The 21,707-nt window shown below is 52.0% G+C and overlaps 1 protein-coding gene across 1 annotated transcript in view; it reads right to left on the bottom strand.

Moving 5' to 3' along the window:
• TRAPPC12 (trafficking protein particle complex subunit 12) overlaps positions 1-21,707 on the bottom strand; it is a 73,888-nt gene continuing 52,181 nt past the window's right edge. Inside the window, exons 7-12 of the mRNA XM_055120949.1 lie at positions 14,721-14,793; positions 11,677-11,750; positions 4,845-4,943; positions 2,200-2,300; positions 883-970; positions 1-682 (exon numbers count right to left, since the gene is read on the bottom strand). Coding sequence (XP_054976924.1) covers positions 440-682; positions 883-970; positions 2,200-2,300; positions 4,845-4,943; positions 11,677-11,750; positions 14,721-14,793 — 678 coding nt within the window. The 3' untranslated portion in view covers positions 1-439. The remainder of the gene's footprint in view (positions 683-882; positions 971-2,199; positions 2,301-4,844; positions 4,944-11,676; positions 11,751-14,720; positions 14,794-21,707) is intronic.

Raw genomic sequence — 21,707 nt, 5'->3', positions numbered from 1 at the left:
TGAATGGCAATCTAGGTTTGTTATTTCTCGTCCATTATTTATAAATTCTCCGGAACATTCAGGGATAGAGCGAGGGTGATTTCTATTCCACTTCTCAGTTTTTCTCTGAGGAGATTCAGAATTAATAAGTGGAACAGGTCAGCTTCCAGGAAGAAGCACGAGAGACCCGGTGTGTCATTATGGATTTTTCTCTGTCCATGACCACCATGCTAATGGCATGTTCGCCTCCTGAATTCACAAACAGCAGCAGAGGGAGGGGGGCGGTGCTGAGCTGGCTGGAATTCAACAAGCTGCAGGCCACGTCCTGGCCCAGGCCACGGCTCTGGATCAAGAAGAGACGCTCCCAGACACGGGTGAGAGCGGTTTTCCTGAATCCTCGTTTGCATGAAGACATCGGAGACCCGCGCGTGCCCAGTTCAGGCGCGCGGAGGTGGGGGGGCTAGGCCAGCTTGAGGCACTGTGTGTTGAAGCTGTCGCCTTCTTTGCTGGCCACGGCGCCGAGCAGGGCCTGCTTCTTCTGCATGCTGCGGGAGGACTCCAGCTCGTACATGGTGGTCAGGTTGAAGAGCACGCTCTCGTGCAGGCAGTGCTGCGGGTCCTGCTGCACCATGGCCTCCAGCTGCCGCAGGGACTCCTTGAGCTTGCCCAGGTAGAGCAGACACACCGCGGCGTTGTTGTTGGCCTGCAGGAGAGGGACACCGACAGGGGGCTGGACAGAGGCAGCCGGCTGGCCGCTTCTGCGCTGCACCTGTGACCCCGCCCTTGTGCCTCAACAGCTGTGCGGAGGGGGGGGGGCCTGCCCTGCGGGAGCCTCCCCCTGACCAGCCCTGCCACTTCCTGGGGGCCGTGGAAGATGACTGTCCATCTGTCACACTGCCTTACCACTGCGTTTGTTGGGTCTGTCTTCAAAACTTCTGTGAAGAACCTGTGGGCTTCGGAAAAGTTATTCTGACCCAGGTGGAGGAAAGCTCTGAAACCAAAGTGACAAACAGTTTGTCACAAAGAGCGGTTAAGCCAGGGAATATCGGGGGCCGGAGCGATAGCACAGACGGTAGGGTGTTTGCCTTGCACACAGCCGACCCGGGTTCAATTCCCAGCATTCCTATATGGTCCCCCGAACACCACCAGGAGTTTTTCCTGAGTGCAGAGCCAGGAGTGACCCCTGTGCATCACTGGGTGTGACCCAAAAAGCAAAGCAAAAAAAAAAAAAAGCCAGGGGAAGTCTAAAGCCAGCATGGGTCAGAGGGGACTGGGGGATGCCCAGACAGCACAGGCGCAGGAGGCTGGGCCGGCTCCTCCCGGGGAGTTCTCGGCAGTCTTCGGGTGATGCTCTCCGGAGGGAAAGGGGGCAGGGCTCCAGCCAGCTCAACAGCATCAGGCCCTCTGGCTGGCAAATCAAAGTAATGTTCACCCCGACTAACTTCGAGGTGGTAACATCACCTAAGGGCTGGAGCCATAGCACAGCAGGTAGGGCGTTTGCCTTGTACACGGCCGACCCAGGTTCGATTCCTCCGCCCCTCTAGGAGAGCCCGGCAAGCTACCAAGAGTATCTCGCCCGCACGGCAGAGCCTGGCAAGCTACCTGTGGCATATTCGATATGCCAAAAACAGTAACAACAAGTCTCACAATGGAGACGTGACTGGTGTCCGCTCGAGCAAATCGATGAGCAACGGGATGACAGTGATACAGTGAACATCACCTAAAATGATTTCCTCTCTTAAAAAAAAAGTAATAATACCTGCTGCATCTCATCTTTTTGTTCTGCATAAGCTTTAACTGGGCACAGGTTTCAGCCTGATATACACAGGCACACCCGCGGTCTCCCTATTTTGGATTTTACTCACAAAAGCCCATCATAGGGCACCACAACATGAGTGAAATGTGGCTGGTGCACCAGAGATAATAAGCATTTACGCAAACTTAATTGGAAAACGGGGGGCAATATAAGCTGTACTTTGAAAAACCAGGGTAAAGAAATTGAAAATCCGTTTTTTTGAGTAAAAAAATGATGACTGCAATTCAAGAAAATACCAATTTACTTCATTGGTCTGTGCTTTATTAGGTTTCAGTTCTGATAAATGGGCAAGGAAAGAGCATGAAAAGGAACATTTTCTCCAGAGGGCTTTACTCAGTAAACGGAGTGTGAACTCCTTGAAAAATCTGAGAAAAAAAAATTATTTTTGGTTTCTAAGTACGTACCTGTTCATTAAAACCATGATTTTACCCTGTAGTCCGTTCAATTTCTGTGTAACTTTCTCCACATCTTCAAAATATTTTTCAGCTGTCTTGATGTCTCCAATCTGCTTTGACAAAATCAACACAGGTAACAGAAGTATAACAGATATAAAAATATGTATTACATTTTCTAGAAACATAAATATAAACCCATATATATTTCCTTAATGTTACGTTAGGATATGGATGAATATATGTATCAGGCAGAGGTAAACTTTGGCAACCAATCAGTAATCATTACGTTTTCTAGGAATTCAAGAATCATCTAGGGTATAGTGAAATGTCACTATCTGCATGCCAAAAACCAAGCTGTGGAAGCCCTATTAAAAATTCATTTAATCTAGTACAGAGGGCAGGGAGTTTTTGCCTTGCATGTGACCATCCCAGCATCCAGAGGTTCCTCCGAGCATTGCCAGGAATTAATTCCTGAGTGCAGAGCCAGTAATAACCCCTGAGCACTACCAGGTATGACCAAAAAGAAAAAAAAAAGCCTTCATTTAAAGACTTTTTATTAAAAAACTTTAAATATAAAATGCTCAATAGAAACAAAAAAACACGAAGTACAGAAGTATCAGGGAGGAACAAAACATAAAGATCCTAAGGAGGGACTGTAGAGAGCACAGGAGGTGAGGCACCTGCCATGCAAATGTAGCTGAGGCAGCTGTGATCCTGGTTTGAATCCTCACACCACCCACACAGGGTCCCCTGAGCACCCCAGGGGTCACTCCTGAGCACAGAGCCAGAAGGGGTCCCAGAGCACCAGCCGGTGTGGGTCACTTACCCCCACCCCAGCTCCCCGACCCTGGGGAAAAAAAAGAAAGGATCCTAAAGAAGAGCTAGTTTAAATGTTTATGGAAGACTCAGGTGGGTTGGCTGAGCAAATCCAAACGGAGAACAGAGTGATGTGGGAAGCAGGGCAGGGTCAGACTCTCCGAGTCCGTGTGTGTCTGTTATTATCAGGGACTTGTGCTTGAATGGAGAGAGCCCCTCCTGCAGCAGAATAAATCCATACTGCATTAGCTGTCAGAGTGTCTGCAGAACTACAAACTGTACGAAACAAAGGAGAAACACAAAGTACAACTATCTGAAGGCACTGGGGTGTACAGAGATGTTTTAGCTCATGAAGAATCTTAGAAATCCCTTACAAATGGAGCCCCAGGCACCAGGTGATGCAGAGAGAAGGTAGAATACTGACGAGGGGAGTTCAGCTGTGTTTTGTGTGTGTGGGAAGGGGGCGGGGGGGGGGGGGGAGCGAGAAATGTTGTGTCCGTTCCTGTTCTCTCACCTGGCTCCATCCATCCCTAGTGTTACGTGGTTCTTCACATCATGTTTCTTGGTGTTTTTTTTTTGTTTTTTTGTTTTTTTCCTTTTTGGGTCACACCCAGTGTTGCACAGGGGTTACTCCTGGCTTATGCACTCAGGAATTACTCTTGGTGGTGCTCAGGGGGACCATATGGGATGCTGGGAATCGAACCCGGGTCGGCCATGTGCAAGGCAAATGCCCTACCTACTGTGCTATCACTCCAGCCCTCTCTTCATGGTTTTTAGTCTTTGTAGTGAATCATGCCCCTCTTGTCGACAACTGTGTGACTGACTCCACCATCTTTTGGGCCACACCTGGCGGTGCTAGGGGGACTGTACATGGTATGGAGGATGGAACCGGGGTCCATGCAAGTGCTTTATCCCCTGTACGATGTATCTGGCCCTGGGTTTGTCAATCAGGGAGGGCGATGGCCTTCCTGTGGTGAGGCGAGTGGCCCAGCGGGGTGCTGTGGGCCTGCTCTAGTACTTGTGTGCCCCCCCACCGTCCCCACCCCACCTCCGTGGCCTGCTGCTCGTACTCCTTCCTGGGCCCCGCTCTGGGGTATCACAGCAGAAACCCTATGGACTGAGCGGGACGAGGGTGGGCAAGGGCTCTCTGGCGCCATCTGCACGGGACGACTGCCTGCCCCCCTGGGTCAGTCTCTGTCACCAGATAGTCCCTTCAGCAATGCTCTTCTCCTTCCGCGTCTGCACTGTTGGGGCCACTGTTTCACTGAACACACTTTGGTGCCTTTTCCAGCAGTGTGACCAGTAAGGTAATATATATTGACCAAGAAGAAATACGTTGTTGTTTTTTTATTTTTGTTGTTTTTTTTCCTGAGTTTAGCAGTCATTTTTTTGTTTTTGGTTGTTATTTTTGGGCCACACCTGGCGATGCTCGGGGATGACTCCTGGCTCTGCACTCAGGAATTACTCCTGGTGGTGCTCAGCGGATTGACCAAATGGGACACTGGGGTTTGAACCGAGGTCAGCCGCATGCAAGGCAGATGCCCTCCCTGCTGTACTATTGCTCCAGCCTGCACAGTCATTTCTAAAGTAAGCTGCTTGAGCACTTCACCCGCAAAAATCTATCCAAGTGCACATTTAGCAGTCGGCTGCCAAGTGCTCACCAAGTCTGAGACTCAGCAGCGTCAGGCCAGAATGAGAGTCAAGAGCTCTGCAGTGAACTCTGGGGAGGTCTGAATGGGAATGTTTTCTCCGCCCAAAGCGTCGCCATCCTCAGGGTGAAAACTCTGGGGGGGTCGCAGGCTCCAGGGCAGAGGCTGGCTCGGGCGGGTGACACGTACCTGGAGGAAAATGCGGCCGATGCCGCTGAGCAGCTGCGCCTCCTGCTCGGGGTGGTACTGGATCACGGAGTGGTAGGCGTCCACGGCCAGCACGTAGTCCTGGGGAAAGCGGAGGGAAGCGAGACGGGAGAAGAGTCTCTGGCATCACGCAAGGCCCCGGAGACCCACCTCCACGGGATCTCGCGAGGAGAACTGGCGGGCCAGGTGCCCCAGGCGTGTCTCTGAAGGGGGCACCAGCCTCTGACAGACTGGCAGCCAGGGTTCCAGGTTTTACCAGAGTGGGCAAGATTCCCTCCCACGAGTGGATCAGCTGAGGGACTCACACCTCAGAGACTTGAAGGTCCTTCTACCTCCAACTTCCTTTTTTCTTTGGGGAGGGGGGTACTCGGGACTTACTCCTGGCCCTGCAATCGGGGCTCGCTCCTGGCAGGGTCTAGGGGACAAGATGGGTTACCAAGGATTGAGCCCCGGTCAGCTAAGGCACATGCTCTACCGCTGTACTATCTCTCTGGCCCCTGCTTCCCGCCTTCCAAGCAGCAATGGATTCCCTGTCCTGACAAAATACCGCAGTGAGCTGGAGATTCCTCCCTGTCTCCACCCACCAAGCACATAAACCACTTTCGCCGACAGCATCTCTTAAACACAAGGTATGTGCTAAATGTAAACGAACTAAAAGCTATACCAAGCAGCACAGCAGAGCGTGAACATAGAGCTACGGGCCAAACTGGCAGAGTCCAAAGCAAATGCTCCCCAGGCAGTGCCCGCTCACGTTTGCATTTACACAGGGATGTCTGTGACGGCTCTGCGGGCCCCGTGTTCGGGACCATGCCCCGCCAGGCCTCACCCTCTGACCGGCTGCTCTGACTTTGCATCTGTACCCTCCGGTGCTGCATCTGGTGACCCAGTGAGACCAGCGGTGCCCAGGTCTGCAGTCACCTGTCCCTCCTCCACTCAGCCGTCACCAGGAAGCAGCCTCACTCCTCTCGGGGCCCCAACAGGGCAGCTCCCCGGCAGAGCTGAGGGCTGGGCACACACACTGGGCGCCCCGCCCTGCTGAGGCGAATCCTCAGAGTTCCAGCTCCGGTCAGCGATAAACGTGGTCACCAGGGGGGTGTTTTCCTCCTAACTGGCATGTCCTAAAAATCCCAGACGCAACTGTTATTCCTACTACATTTTCAGTCTCGCCCAAACTGGGACTGGAGTTACAAGTTTGCTAATTGGGACGTCACAGAGAAAGACAGACAAGTACGATTTTATTTTGGCAAGGAAACTATGAAAAGACTCTGCAGTCTGGCACCTTCGAGTGCGGCTCATTAAAATGAATCTTATTCAAGGTGTGGCGCTCGCTCCGAGGAGCCTGACATCAGCCGCCTGGGCCCTCCCCCACAGCCCCCCTGCCTGCCACTGCTGCCCCGAGCAGGGCCATGCTGTTTGGTGCTGTGAGCACTCGAATGTGTGTGGATGAGCGCGTGTAAACATGTGTGAATGCGTGTGTGTGTGTGCATGTGTGTGTGTAAGGGCACATGCCTGCTGTGAGGTGTCTCCTGGAGCAGCCTGACGCCACTGCCTGGCCATCTCTTGGAGCCTGAAGGAAGCCGAGAGCTGAGCCGAGGGTGGGTGAGGCTTCCGTTCACACCAAACTGCCGGCCCCAGGAGTCTGCTGGAGAAGGAGGCGGGCGCAGCTGGGCACCTGGTGCACTGAGAGTCACCCGCTACGGTATTCTCTCCTCGCCCGTCTCCCTCCTAGGATGGTCTGCTGGCCAATGTCTCGGCCCTGGAAGTCCTGGTTTCTGAGATGATCTGATGGTGTCAAGCTTACTTTTCTTTTCTTTTTTTTTTTTTTTTGCTTTTTGGGTCACACCCAGCAATGCACAGGGGTCACTCCTGGCTCTGCACTCAGGAATCACCCCTGGCGGTGCTCAGGGGACCATATGGGATGCTGGGGATCGAACCCGGGTCGGCCACGTGCAAGGCAAACGCCCTACCCGCTGTTCTATCGCTCCAGCCCATCAAGCTTACTTTTCAAATGTCACTTCCTCTGATGTTCTGTTCATACAGGTGGCTCCTTTACACTGCTCTTGAGCACTTGAGCGCAGCATCACACTATGTTGTCCCTTAGAGGGGGAGGGACGGTGAAGGAGCAGACATGGCCCCCATGAGGTGTGGGTCTCGACAGGACACTGCTGGGAAACCAGCCACTGCAGCCACAGTCAGGGTGGAGCCGGGGCGGGGCAGGGCGAGTTCTCTTGATTCTTTTAGGACACGCTTTGAAGGGAAACAGAGGAAATGTGGCCCCCGTGAAAGGTGAAAAATGAAAACAATCTCTTCAAAGAGCTTCACCCACTCAGCAGCCACAGAGATTTGACCTGAGAAATGACCCACTTACAGGGACCAAATTCATTTCAGCCACATTGTTAACAATGATATTCTGACACCAAGAAGGACTTGTGGGCGAAGCAAGAAAGCTGGAGGCTGGTGTGGCTGCGTGTTCCTTTAAATGACACGAGAGGCCACGTGGGCTTGTGCAGGTGGGAGGTGTGACAGGACATCCCAGAGAGACCAGGGAGACTCAAGGCTAAGGCAGCCCAGGCCCCCCTGTGCCGAAAGTTCATGTGCCCCTGTGGTCTACCAGGGCAGGCACCCCAGAGCTACTGTGAATCTAAGGAGAGGAAGTGACATTCGAAAAGTAAGGTTGGCAATATTATCCAAGTAGCAGGCTAACACATCAGTACACAAAAACTCGTTGCATTTCTATGTGCAAGCAATGTAGAAGAGAAAGAAATAAAAAAGACAACCCCATTTCACAGCGTCCAACAGGGTTCCCTGAATACTTCTGGGAGCGACCATCGAACACACTGCTAGGGGTGACCCCTGAGCACTCCTCCTCCTCCCAACCCGTCAGTTATATAAATAACGAAGTGTCCTAAAACATCAGGTACCTAGGAATAAACCTACCAAAGCACATGGAGGACTCAGAAAAAGCTGTATGGCTTCAGAAAATCCCTATAGAAGCTAAAGAAATTCTGCAGGAAAATATGGGAGGTATTGCATTCCTACCTTTTATCCTACTATCAAGCTACAGTGATCAGGTGTGCATGTGCTGCTTGGGCACATGTGTTGCCAGTGCACAAATGCAGCTGAGCACATGTGTTCCTGCCAAGTACATGTGCTGCCCACATCTCCCCTCTTGAGATGTGTACTTTCATACCTGAACGCTGAGATGTGTTCTGGGGCTCTCTCTCTACTCTAGAGAAGCCCAAAGTATATTGAGAAAACTCAATTTGAGTTATTGAGATAACTCAAATTATCTTTTGAGTGTTTCTCTCTGTCTCTCTCCCCTCCTCAAAATTTTCAAATAAAATCTGATTTTACTTTAAAAAAAAAGTATTTAATAAAGAAATGTGTGATACTGGAATAAAGGTAAGCTATAGACCGATGGAAGAGAAACAGCCCAGAGACAAACACCCAGATCCATAGACGAAAGAGATGACAATGTCAATCGAGATAGGTGCATGGAATAGGGCAAGAAAAGTCTCTAAACACTCAAAAAGCTCAACAAGAAGAATATAATAAACCCCATCAAAAACTGGGAAGAGGAGATGAATAGACACTTCCTTAAAGAGACCATACAGATGGCCAACACGCGAATCAAAAGATGTTCACTGTCACTTATTATCTGAGCAATGCAAATTAGAACAACGGGTATCATTTCACACCAGTGAGAATGGCATATATCAAGAAACACACAGTGTTCTCAAGGATATGGTGAAAAAGGAACCCTCATTCACTGTTGGGGGCATGTTATCTGGATCAGCTGCTAAGGAAAACAGAGGTGGAAATGTCACAGAAGATTAACAACAGGGCTTCCATATGATCTGGAGATTACACTTCTAGGCAAGTGTAATTTCCCTACCCTCCCTACCCCAAGAACACAAAAACATTACCTTAGAAAGATACATGTAGTCCTAAGTTCACTGCACACTTCAGTGTCTGCATATATAGGTGTATTTATATATATCTCTATATATGTCTATATCTATACATATATACATATATGTATCCTGTAGTACCTAGGGTAATTGAAACAACCCAATGCTCAACAGCAGATGAATGAGTACAGAAGTTGTATCTATGCACAATGCAATACAAAGCAGCTGTAAGATGAAATCTTCAATGCAGCTTGAATGGAACCTGAGGGCAGCATGTTAATAAGTCAGAGGAGGACTAATACCAGATGATCTCACTCATCTGTGACTTAACAGAGAAATGAAACAAGGGAATAGATAGTATTGGATGATGACAAGCCCTTGACCTTTCATCACAAAACTGAGCTTACTAAACAGTAGGGGAAAGTGGAGTTGGGGCAGGGAACGTAGGGGTGGAGTAGAGGTGACACTAGGGACAGGGGAGGAGAATCCTGGGCACTTTGGTGGTCCAGGTGCCTCAAAGTCGTACCTCCAAACGATACATGTCAACACTACTGTCACCGTGTTACCTAAGCTGTAATAAAAACAAAGGTGGGATGGGAGAGTCGGGGGTTTGGGAAGATGGTTCATGGGTCAGGGGTGCATGAACAAGGACTTGATCTGGGGCTGGAGTGATAGCACAGCGGGTAGGGCGTTTGCCTTGCACGCGGCCAACCCGGGTTCGATTCTCAGCATCCCATATGGTCCCCTGAGCACTGCCAGGGGTAATTCCTGAGTGCAGAGCCAGGAGTGACCCCTGTGCATCACTGGGTGTGACCCAAAAAGCAAAAAAAGCAAAAAACAAAAAAAAACAAAACAAAAAAAACAAACAAACAAGGACTTGATCTAATTCCCCACATGCATGGCCCTGGAGCACCACAGAAGGGACTGTGGGAAGCCCGGGCACTGCCTGGCCCGAGAGGCACTGCACCATCAACCTGAGCACTGAACGATGAGGCCAGTTGGCTAAATATTGCCATGGTCCCCTAGGCACTGTCTGGGAGGTCCCAAACGAATAGGACCAGAGTGAAAATTACCAAAAAACAACGCAAAAAGTGGGGGTTGGTGAAATTTCAGGCTTTGTTATTTGTATATACAAGAGTGAGTGATGGTGTGCTAGGGCGGAAGTGTGTGAATAGGTTTCTCATCAGTAAAAAAATTAATACTTTCTTCCCTGTAATACAGACATTATTCAAAATAATGGAACGCTGCACACACGGCTCATTGTTAGCCCACGCAAGTCCTTTGAGGAGACACACATGGTCTGGTGCCAACAGACTACCCATATCCTTGTGGTGGCCTGAATTTGCCACTCTTTTTCTAACTCACGAACATAAAAGATTAACCTAACATTTCACATGAAACTGCATTCTTTCTAAAAGTATTCTCGAAACACAACAATATACTCTGTACCGAGTCCCAACAATGTAGGGAGAAAACTTACATTTGGTGCCTGCTGGCGTTATTGCTACCCCGGCGCCACAAAGAAAAGCATTTTTATTCCATAATTTCCTACTAAAAAAGGTCTTAAAAAATGCAAATGAAAACCTACCAGTAGAACAAGTAAGTTCCCTCCTGAGGAGTTTTAGCCCCGTGATTAATGAAACATCAGCCCTGCTAATTTGTAATTTGCTCTCATTTCTTTGCCTTTGCCACTGAATTTCCAAGGCAGTTGACAGTGGCCCCCGGGGCTGGAGGCCTACCAGGAGGGCGTGTGAGCGGGCAACATCCGTCAGTGGCGGGGAAGCCTGGCCTCTTTAGAGGGGCAGTGGGGACCAGGCCTGGCTGTGAAAAGGTCACAGGCAGGGGCTGCCGTGTCCCTCTGCCCATGTAGGGGCCTGGCTGGGGCAGGGGCAGAGGTGGTCACTGCACGGGCAGCTGGCCCTGTGGGACATGCGGGCTGGAAGGAAAGACCCTTGGAGCCGTGGGCAGTCTCGCCGCCTGACAGCCTGTGCTGAGAGGAGGGCACAGCCCGGGTGCTGGTGGGGTCCAGACAGAGCAGCTCTGTCCTCAGCCGGAGGAGGGGCTTGGTCCCAGGCCGCGGGGATCCCCCTGTCAGGTGGCCCAGGGACCCAGAGGGTGGGGCAGCTGACCAGGGCGGGAGCTCATCTTGAAGGAACAGGCGAACGGTACCTGGCTGTGCCCTGCACCCGCAGCCAACCTGGGCACCGTGCCCAGAAGGTTCCCGTAGGGCTGCGGCCCTGCCAGGTCAGGTTCACACGGAGCCCTCCAGCACCACCTCCGCTTGGTAAACTGCCTGCTCTGCCTTGCAGAAAATCCCACTCAGCAACGACCTTGGACTGGCTTGTGGGAGGAGCCCCGAGCTCGCTCCTCACAGCATCCCCGGGCTCAGCAGCACCGTCAGGGCCTTTGCGCTAATCGATTCCACAGCAGCTCCCGGCTCCCCCCGCCCCCTGCAGCTCAGCAAAGGGCACCTTGCCTGGCCAAGGGGGGCAGCCCGAAGCCCGGGGTGTGAGTGGGAGAAGCTGCTTGGGACGGAAACAAAGGCCCCGGCTCGCAGTGCAGTTCCTGGATTCAGAAGCCCCTGGGAAGGAGGAGGTGGCGGGGGGGAGTCAGAGGCCGTAAGCATTCATCATCACATCCAGTCAAGACAAGGAAAAACAACCTCCACTTCAGGAAAAAAAAAAAAAGCAAAACAAAAACCATGGAAGGCAGAGAAATCTACTGGCGGGAGAGAATGAGAGGATGAATGATGGTTTTAATTACAGAATCTAGGCCCGGCTCGAGCAACCCGACATGAATTCTGTATATGCTGCTGGACTTGCACATGAAGGCCAGCTTAGTCAGGCCTCCTGCTCCCCGCCAGGCGCCGTCCCCCAGAACCCGGGGCCCCTGGGCCCACGTACCTTCATCAGGAGCAGACAGTTGGCCATGGAGCACAGCACGCGGCCCAGACGTGACCTCCACAGCTGGATGGAGGCTGCAAAACAAGGCAAGCGGGTGGTGGGCACGCGGCCGGGCGGGAGGCGCGGGGGCGCAGTCACGGCCCGTGTTGGGAGCCCGCTGCGCTGCGGGGCTGGGCTGCCGAGGCTCGTGTCTCCGCCCCCTCTCCCCAACCTGCCGGAGACGTGGCACCACCTGCTCCTGGAAGAGAAGGCGGCGGTGAAAAACAGGACGGGGGTGGCCTGACTCAGGGCACACGCAAGAGCCCCCACTTCAAGCAGGGCCAGACCTCCACGGGCAGCAGCCCCGGGGGCGGCCGGGCCAGGAACGGCAGGAAGGCCCGCTGCGGGGCTGCCCCTTCCAGGCCGCAGCTCCCCACCTTTTCAAAGGGGACACGGTAAATCCTGGCCTGGGCCAGCTTCTGAGGGCCCTGGGAGGTCAAGTGGGCAGGCCCGAAAGCGCTTCCTAAAAGATCAAACATAAGAATAATTCAGCGGCTGGGCACATACTCCGAGGGGTCTGATCTCTTAGGTACCACCAGGCATGACTCCGGAGCACTGTGAGGTGGGGCCTCTCTCACCAGAGGTCAGCACGGAGATGACGTGGATGTGTGCTTAGCAGGGACACGCATACATCCCGCATACATCCCATGAGGGTATCTGTCACCTCTTTTCCAGAACCGTTGACTTCCTGGAGCATTTCCGATACCTGGCGTGGACAGCCAGGGTGCTACCCTATCCCCTCACCTGCCCACTACTGATCAGATGATGCTCGATCTGTTCATTATCTGTCCACGGGCTCCCAGCCCAGAGGATCCCCGGGGAGCTGTGTGGGGGTGGGGAAGAGTTGGTCGTTCCCCTTAGCTGACCTTTATCAGTCTGACACGCTGTGATAATCAGAAATGAGTTCTGCTTTGTAGACGGTTGTGTTTTTGGTGCGGGAGGCACGTCTGCTGGTTCTCAGGGCATACTCCTGCCTGGTTCTGTGCTCAGGGCTCAATCCTGGGGGCGCTTGGGGGGACCATACCAGCATCCAGGACCAACCAGGACTACAAAGCAGCCACATGTAAGGTCAGTGTCTTACCTCCTGTACCCTTTCTCCAGTCCCTGATGGAGTCGTTTTAAAGCCTGTTTTGTTGACGGATAACAAGGGAGGCTCAGAAAGGCCAGGAGCTGTTGGGCCTGACCATACCCAGCACTCCGGTCCAGAGAGGCCGGCGTTCAAGAACAGAAACCCAAAGACACAGAGGCGGGGGTGGGGTGCAGGGGTGGGGAGCGCTGTGGGAGGACAGGGCAGGAGTGAGGACAGAGCACCTCCAGGATGGGCAAGATGGAAAGGACAAAGAGCGCCATGGGCAAGAGGACAAAGGTACACAGTGCGGCCCGGCTCCGGCCTGGACACACGTCTCTCAGCCACCCCAGAGCCCTGTGCCCGTCCTACGCACTCACTGAAACGACCTGCCCTCCTGGCCACCACAATGCTCTATTCTGGGGCAGCCACTCCCGAAGTCATGCTGATTCCCGGAGAGCCGAGGAACCGCACAGGCGCCTGAGGTGCCAGCATTCAGACCTTAGTTCACTTGCCTTTTAGCAATTAAAGGTGCATTAGCTGCCTGCCGTCCCCCTCCCTGTGACATGGTTTTGTGAAGAGTCGACCCTTTTCTTAATGAATGTAAAATGCGGCTTACCTCAGTGAACTGCGGATTTATTTTTATTATCTTTGCAGACTTCTTTCCTAGCTCTAAGTCTTCCCGTTTGCCTTATCAATCTTTTCTTCTTGGCTGCGACTCCTAGATTTCCAGAAAGTGCTTTCTGAGCTTTGTTCCTTCTCCTTCAGAGCCTCTCTGGGAATCCAGTGACTGGGGTATGGGAAATGCTGGGGACTGGGCCACTGCAGAGCACCCGGGTCTGGCTGAACTCTGGCAGTGAAGTGACGGAGGCGCATGTGCCTGAGCAGAGCCGTGCTGCTCACCTGCTCCCTGGCGCTTCCTGACAGGGCACAGCATGGCTGCCCCCGAGGGCAAACATCGCCCTCCCACGACGCCCAGGCCCTCATTGTCCCTAGCCGTCCCCATCCTGCTCTCCTGTCCCCATCCTGCTCTCCCTGTGGAACCCCCAACCCACATCCCCTCAGGGCACGTGGGTCTCCTCAGAGTGAGCCCCGAAGGCGCCCCACAATCAGTGCTGGCCAGTGACATTCACTCCCTATCAGGCAGACGAAGGTGGGGCTCCAGATGCTTGCACCAAGGAGGTGACCGTGTGCGACAGACGCTGCGCTGTGCGTGCTGCCCTGAGGTGGCTGTGGCAGACGCAGGGCCCAAGCAGGCAAGGACCATCGGAATGAGGCCTGCGGCACGATCCGACGTGCGTCTCCACTGAGCGGCACCGATCACGAGCAGGGCGACTGATCTTCCGGAGCGCGCAGGCTCTGCACACAGGGGCCCCGCCCGTGGCAAGGCCTCTCGGGTGCCTCCGCCCCTGCACAGACGCCCTCCGTGGTGGGAATGATTACTTCGTGTGGGCAGGTCTCCAAAGGGATGAGGGGGTGAGGGCATCAGTGGGACTCGGGATGCCGTGACTCTTTTCAAGCACCAACAGTGTAAGGGCGGTGTGTGTGCCCCCGAAGGCACAAGTAAACAAAGATGCAGAAGGCGAATGTGTTTTTGAGTAACAAAGGAAAAAACAAAGAGAGAAGGGAGAGAGGAGAGGGGAGGGATTGAGGGGGGTGGGGAGGAAAGAGGGAGGGAGAGAAAAGAAAGGGGGGAGGGGAGACAAAGGGAGGAGAGGAAACAGGGGGGGAGGGAGGGGGGAGGAGGAAGAGATAGAGAGAGAGAGAGAGAGAAGAGAAGAGAGAGAGAGAGAGAGAGAGAGAGAAGAGAAGAGAAGAGAAGAGAGAGAGAGAGAAAGAGAGAGAGAAAATTCGCCCAGGGGATAACAACAGTCTTTGGGGGCTAAGCCCAGAGCCACTCTCACCCGTTGTCTAACGAAGCACAGTGCAGGCTACCGACCTTGCCGGTTCTCCGGTGTGAGGCTGCCCAGGCTGCCGTCCTCAGCAGAGCCTTGCTCCAGGTTGGTTAGGATCTGCAGTGATTTCCAAGAACAACAAAAATTGTAAAAAAAATGAATGTGCTCCCAGACACTGTCCTAATACATTTGAGGAGCAGCAGATTTCTCTGTAGGAAAACCAATTTGTCAGGGAAGGCTTCGCAAGGACATGCTTTAAGCCTCGCCGCCGACGGAGGTGCGGGTGCCGGGAAGCTGCTCTGGCTGACGGGAGAGTTGGGTTTATGATGCTCATAAAGCATTCGGAGACACCAGACGCAGGCGAGACGGGTTTTCTTTTTAAGAAAAGCATCAAGTATGTTACACATGAGAATGATTATTAACTTGCGCAAACGTATCAGTCTCATTCCTCCAGGGCACCCTGAGGTGTGTGGCCCCTTTTTAAAATGTCTACAATAAATTCTGAGCAACTGTCACTTTGCATAGTTTTTCCTGTTTGGTTAATAACTTTGGTTTGTTTCTCTTGTGTTCTGGTTTTCCTTGAAAGAAAAGCCAGTGCCACTGCAGTTAATGTTTTTTTTTTGTTTGTTTTCTGATGTGTGAATAAGAACAAAATATTAGGCAGGAGTGGACAATTTGCTAGGGAGAAAAATAAACACGTGTTATTGACAAAGGGGCTCTATCACAGTCCTGTAGTTACTGATTTCAGAGTGCATGCATCTGTGCAAAAAGCCTTGAAATGATCAGTTCACAATGCCAGTCAACACCCCAAAAGGGATCACCCAGGGTCCAACCGAGGCTATCTGCTCTGTCATTTGCCTGGTTGATCTGAACAGCACAAGACACCACTGACTCAGGCATCAAAGATGCCCTCCCACCCTCAAGCCTTGGCTAGACGAGAGTGCCCAAATGGAGTGGACCTGGGCCTGTAGCACCTGGATAACTTAGGAAACTTGTGCCTATGTGAGATTAACAAGTATGACTTTGTGGCTGGAGAGATAATACAGGGGGCTAAGGTGCTTGCCTTGCATGATCCCCAAGCAGTACCCGGAGTGACGCCTGAGGAAAGTGAGGAATAGTCCCAGAGGACCACGGGGTGTGGTCCAAACTGATCTCATATTCTCCACTCCCCCACTCCCAAAGGAAATGATGGCTTTGAAAGTCATCAGTTGGTTTACAAGCAGATCAAATAACATTCTCAAGTTAGTCATCATAAAAAGAGTTGGGGAGATGGCTTAAAAGAGTAAGGTACATGCTTGATATGTGTGAGGGTCTGATTTTGATCCCTGGCACTGACTGGTCCCTCATGAGCAGTACCAGGGTGGTCCCTGAGGATAGTGCACCATGGTTCAAAGTATGAGCACTGTGCTCAAAGTACCTGCATCCTTTTCCCAAGCATCACTGGCAGAAGCCCCTATAAAAGCCAACTAACCATCCAACCGACCCTACTCTCAAGACGTGACACCCATCACCCCCCCCCCCCGGCTTTTCCTGTTTGGTTTCTCTTCCACCCTTACCCTGTAATGAAGCAGTGGCAGTTTGGGGTGATTTGGGAGCACTGGAGTTGCACTCACTGTTTGATATGCCTGGGGTGCTCCCTGGAGGAGGGTGGAAAGTTCAGGGGGCCAGACTGCACAGAAGCCCCCGAGTGTGAGGGCAGGGCCCTCAGAACAGTGAACTCTAACTCTTGTGGGCCACACATTCACGCTCCATGGCAGGCAGTACTCGCAGACCTCCAAGGCAGGACGGTGGAGAAGGGGCGTCTCTTCCTGCAGGGCAATGGGGAGCCCGTGCATCCTGACGGGGGTGGGGGGGGCGACTGATCCAGGAGGGCTGTTTAAGCTACTTCCACAGTGGGTAGGGTATTTGCCTTGCACGCGGCCAACCCGGGTTCGATTCCTCCGTCCCTCTCAGAGAGCCCGGCAAGCTACCGAGAGTATCCCGCCCCCACAGCAGAGCCTGGCAAGCTCCCCATGGCGTATTCAATATGCCAAAAACAGTAACAACAAGTCTCACAATGGAGATGTTACTGGTGCCCGCTTGAGCAAATCGATGGACCACTGGATGACAGTGCTACACTACTATGCTACTACGACAGTGCTGCCCTCTTGATTGGATTCAGTGGCTCTAGAGCCAGGTAGAAGTGACACACGGTGACCTCCAGATGGGGCTATAGTGGTACTTCAGCTTCTCCTCTTAGCTCCCTCTCAAGCAGCTTCCAGCCAGGGTCCACGAGCCCAGGAGCGACCAGGAGCTGGGGCCTCCAACCCAAGGGCAGCGACAGCTGACAGCTGTGTGGGCTGAGTGAAAGGTGAGCTGTGTGAAGCGTGAGGGGAGAACTACGAGAAAGGCCTGGGCTATGTGCAGCGTGCGTTGTGTGAGCTGTGAAGTACCCGAGGTGTCAGGTATGAACTGCGGTGAGTGTGAATTGTGTGAGGTCTAAGTTGTTGTGAGGTATGACTTATGTGAGGAGCGCAGACTCTGGCAGCTGTGTGAGGGGCCCCGGGGAGCCGGTGCTCCAGCCTTGGCACCTTCTGCGGATGTAGTCCTGACTGGTCCTCAGGAAAGGCCCCGAGCAGAACCACTCTGCTAAGCTGCTCTATCCCTCAAACCAAAGAAATGTGGAGATAATGAATGATCGCTTTAAGTCACGAAGTTGGGGAGTAATCTGTTATGCAGCAATAGATAACTAATCCTCAGGTATTATCACAGCTACCAGCCACTTTTATTAAAGGCTTCCTTGAGGAACAGTGTACCAAGGTCACTCACTTTCAATTTGGAAGCTCGAAACGGGTTCCTTCCTGTGTATCTGAACAAGCTCATCTCTGAAGGCAATTGCAGTCCTGAAATAACAGTGGTTTGGAGAGGGGGAAGATATTGCCTGGAGAAGAATGCGTGTTCCTAAAGACGGGCATGCTGCTAGGCCTTCAATCTAGTTTTCATTTCAGTTCTGAATAGAAATGCAAAAGAAGGGCCAGGGGGCTGTTCCGGTCCTGGACGTGAGCTGTTCCTCATCAGCGGGGAGGTCTGACTAGAGCACAGAGGATGTATTTCTGCTCCCTCTGGTCGGTCCCCCACCTGACTCTATCCACGCAGCCAGCCACCCGAGCCCAGGGCAGGAAAGGCAAATGACTCTGAGCCAAACTTGGTTATGCTTTTGGGTAAGGAGAAAATTAAGTGACCAGCAGGAATATCCCATGGCCTGATTTCCTACAACACCAAGACAGCCCTCAAACAGATAAGGGAATCTCTAGCCTACTTTGACTTAAAAGGACCAAAACCCACGTTCTGAATTCCCTGTAGGAGTCTGGGAAGGAGGCAGGGGGGAGGTGTTCTTGGGTAACCGCCACCATCTGGAGACTTCAAAAAGCTCTAGCAATGCACAAGGAACACTGGATTTATGTGTACCGCCAGAAATCAAGCCATTCATGGAGCCTGGCACACGGTCAGGCCTTGCAATCTGTTTACGTATCTGTTTCAAATACGGGCCACTTCCAGTGTTTGGCCCAGGTCACAGTCAGGGCTGTTTGGGGCAGCATAGTGCTGGGGGCCAAACTCAGGATCTTACACACGCCACGATGTGCGCTATCACTTGAGCAGTCTTCCCCGTCTCAAAATCTGGTCTTAAACATCAGGCTCTGACTCACATGCTGCGACCCCAGGCTGTGCACCCCTGGCAAGCTCTCCGCCCATGGTTTCCAACTGCCAAAACACTGCCCCATACATCTGATTCAGAGCAGTGCACTTTACAGGATGTTTTGGTTTGATTTTGTTGGGCCACATCTGACAATGCTTAGGGCTTAAGCCCTAAGTCCTGGCTCTCACACTCAGGAATCACTTCTGGCAGTGCTTGGGACCGTATGGGATGCCCGGGATTGAACCCAGGTCAGCCACGTACAAGGCAAGCATCTTACTTGCTGTACTATCTTTCCACGCCTGAGGCTTATTTTAATTTTATTTGTTTTAGTTTTTTGGCCACAGCCGGGAGTGCTTAGGGGTGCCTCCTGGCTCTGCACTCAGGAGTCACTGTTGGAAGTCTTGGGGATTTTTTTTTTTTTTTTTTTTTTTTTTGGTTTTTGGGTCACACCCAGCGATGCACAGGGGTTACTCCTGGCTCTTCACTCAGGAATTAACCCTGGCGGTGCTCAGGGGACCATATGGGATGCTGGGATTAGAACCCGGGTCGGCTGCGTGCAAGGCAAATGCCCTACCCGCTGTGCTATCGCTCCAGCCCCAGTCTTGGGGATCTTAACAGCATCTTACCTGCTGTTACTATCATTCCAGCCCAGAGGATTCATTTTTTTTAACCACTGGTTTGTAGACTGATGCCAGCCCACAGATGTGAAAGGACTGAAAACTAGGACTCCAGGTCACACCAGGGCTGATGGCCTGGGACAAGGGCTTGTAGAGGAAGGAGCCTTGTACCTGTGTTGCCGGTGGCTGTCTTTACTGGGGGTGGGATGTGCAGTGTACAGATGTGCATGTTGGGGGGGAAGCCTCATTCAAGGACCATGGAGGAACGACTGATTTTCTAGAGTCTGGATTAAGGCGAGGCCAAGTCTACACTAGCGATGAAGAGTCCTTTGCAGGTCAAGCATCTGCCCACCCATATCAGTCTCCTTGGGACGGTTTTCTGGAATGATAAGAGGTTTCCTGGAGCTGCTTCAAGACATCGAAGGAATATTTGGGTCACCCGGGAACAGGCCTGGTGACAGTGGCTTCTCCACATCTGTATCGGCCCCTCATAGTGGCTACATCCTAGGGAAGCAGAGCTCACAGGCAAAAACTACCGGAGGAGTGGGAATTGGACCTTGGAATTCCCACTGATTCCAACACCTGCAACTGCTGCCTGCTACAGACAGCATCCGTCGGGGCTTCACCTTGAAGCACAGAATCTCTGATGCCAAGAACTGATGATGCTCCCGAGTGTCAGACCTCTATTCTGCCAGTCCCTCTTTGCGGAGGGCCACCTGGACGTGCAGACCTGGATTACCCGTGTATGTCTAGTAGAAGCACACGTGAGCCTGGGAGCAGGAGTCCTTCCTCCCTGACCCTGGGGACAGTGCCAGCTTCCTGCTCGTGCAGTCTGAGCACACGTGGCCCATGGGTGTGCATGCCCATGGGGAAGGGCAGAGATGCTGCCGGGTCCCAGGGAGTGGGAGCCCGCCCTTTTCACTCTCAATGACCTCCCCACTTGCTAGTGACTTCATCCTTTCTGACTCAGGCACAATCAATGTGTTCTCTGCTGGAGCAGCAGGAGACGAGGGGACCAGTAGCCAGACACTCTCACCCTGCTGATGGCCAGCCTCACTGGCATATCTCTGAGCAGCTGGCCAAGGTGAGGACAGACAGTGGTTCTGCTCTCTTCCATTTTTTATTTTCTTGACAATAAAAATGGCCCTAGTGAGCCTCTTCATTGGTAGGAAATTTTTTTGAGATAAGATACTGATTTTTATTAGTTTAGAAGCCCTCACCACTTTTTTTTTCTTGGGGGGGGGCACATCTGGCAATGCACAGGGGTTACTTCTAGCTCTGCACTCAGGAATTACTCCTGGTGGTGCTCAGGGGACCCTATGGGATGCTGGGAATCAAACCTGGATTGGCTACGTGCAAGGCAAACGCCCTACCTGCTGTGCTATTGTTCCAGTCCTAAGCCCTCACCACTTTTATTTGTAATCATCCACAGAGAACAAAGCCCACTGACAACACTAAAGAGATTTACTTTCCACCATACACAACAAGCATCCGAGCCTCAGCTCCTTTAGCTGTGAGGTCTCCTACTCAGCCAGGCTAACCTGCACTGACAATCTGCATCCTGCATGAAAGGTTGCCTTGCAAGGCCACACTAGGACACCTAGATGGGTGAAGGTGGAAACACCAACCTAAGAGTAGCCTGATGACTTAGGAAAGGTGGCCTCTTATGCAAATGGCTTTTAGAGATGTGCTGATTTGCAATTCCCATGCCGGTCTACAAAGCTCTCTTGGGACCAAGAGGTGATACGGATTCAGAGAAACCAATCGGGGACAGAGTGGACAGAGGCGGGAGCTGCCTGGTGGTGGGGGTTGGGATCACTAGCTTTCCTAACATATGGCACCCTGGGAAACTTCAAGTGCAGGATTTTTATGCTTCCCTGGTAAAATTGCAGTTGAACCAAACATTACTAACACACCACAGGGCTCTTGCTCTTCTCCATCCAATTTCAAAGACTAGACAGAGGAGGTCATGAGAGATGTTCTGTGGAAGATGAACCCATCTAAAAATGCACACCACTGCTTCACTTGAAACATACTCGGTCTAATCACGCCTTGGCCATTCTTTCAAATTAGAAAAACTTGGTTCTGTCTGATTTTTGTTTGTTGTTCTATTGTGTTTCTTTTTTCATTTTTCCCCCTGTGGCATAGTGGCTTGGATCCAGGAGCTCACACATGGAAGTCAAGGAGTCTATCTCTGAACTACAGCCCCAGCTCCAAGCTTAGTTCCTCGAGCACGTGACTGGTTTATAAATGCTGAGACATCAGTAACTGATTGATTCTCCCTCGAGTCCCTCTTCGATTACTGAGACCCTTGGCACCTAACTTTTTTGGTTTACCTTGGATTGGAACAACTGCACACATGTTTAATTTCATCTTTCCTTCCCCCATTGTCCTCAGGTGATATTTTTTTATTAATTTTTTTTTTTTTTGCTTTTTGGGGTCACACCCAGCAATGCTCAGGGGTTACTCCTGGCTTTTGCACTCAGGAATTACTCCTGGCAGTGCTTGGGGGGACCATATGGGATGCCGGGGATCGAATCCGGGTTGGCCGCGTGCAAGGCAAACGCCCTACCCGCTGTGCTATCGCTTTGGCCCCTCTTTTATTTTATTTATTTTTTTTTTAAAAAAGAACTTGATTTGAAGTATGCATGGTGTAAAACTTGGAAAACAAAGCCTAACAATGGCCTTAAATTTCCTGACCCGGCCATCTTGATGCCACAATCCACAGAGAAGCGGCA

The sequence above is a fragment of the Sorex araneus genome, chromosome X, assembly GCF_027595985.1.
Source record: "Sorex araneus isolate mSorAra2 chromosome X, mSorAra2.pri, whole genome shotgun sequence".
Taxonomy (NCBI): Eukaryota; Metazoa; Chordata; class Mammalia; order Eulipotyphla; family Soricidae; genus Sorex; species Sorex araneus.
Note: the sequence above shows the minus strand (reverse complement) of the source record. Positions and strands in the feature narration are given on the sequence as shown.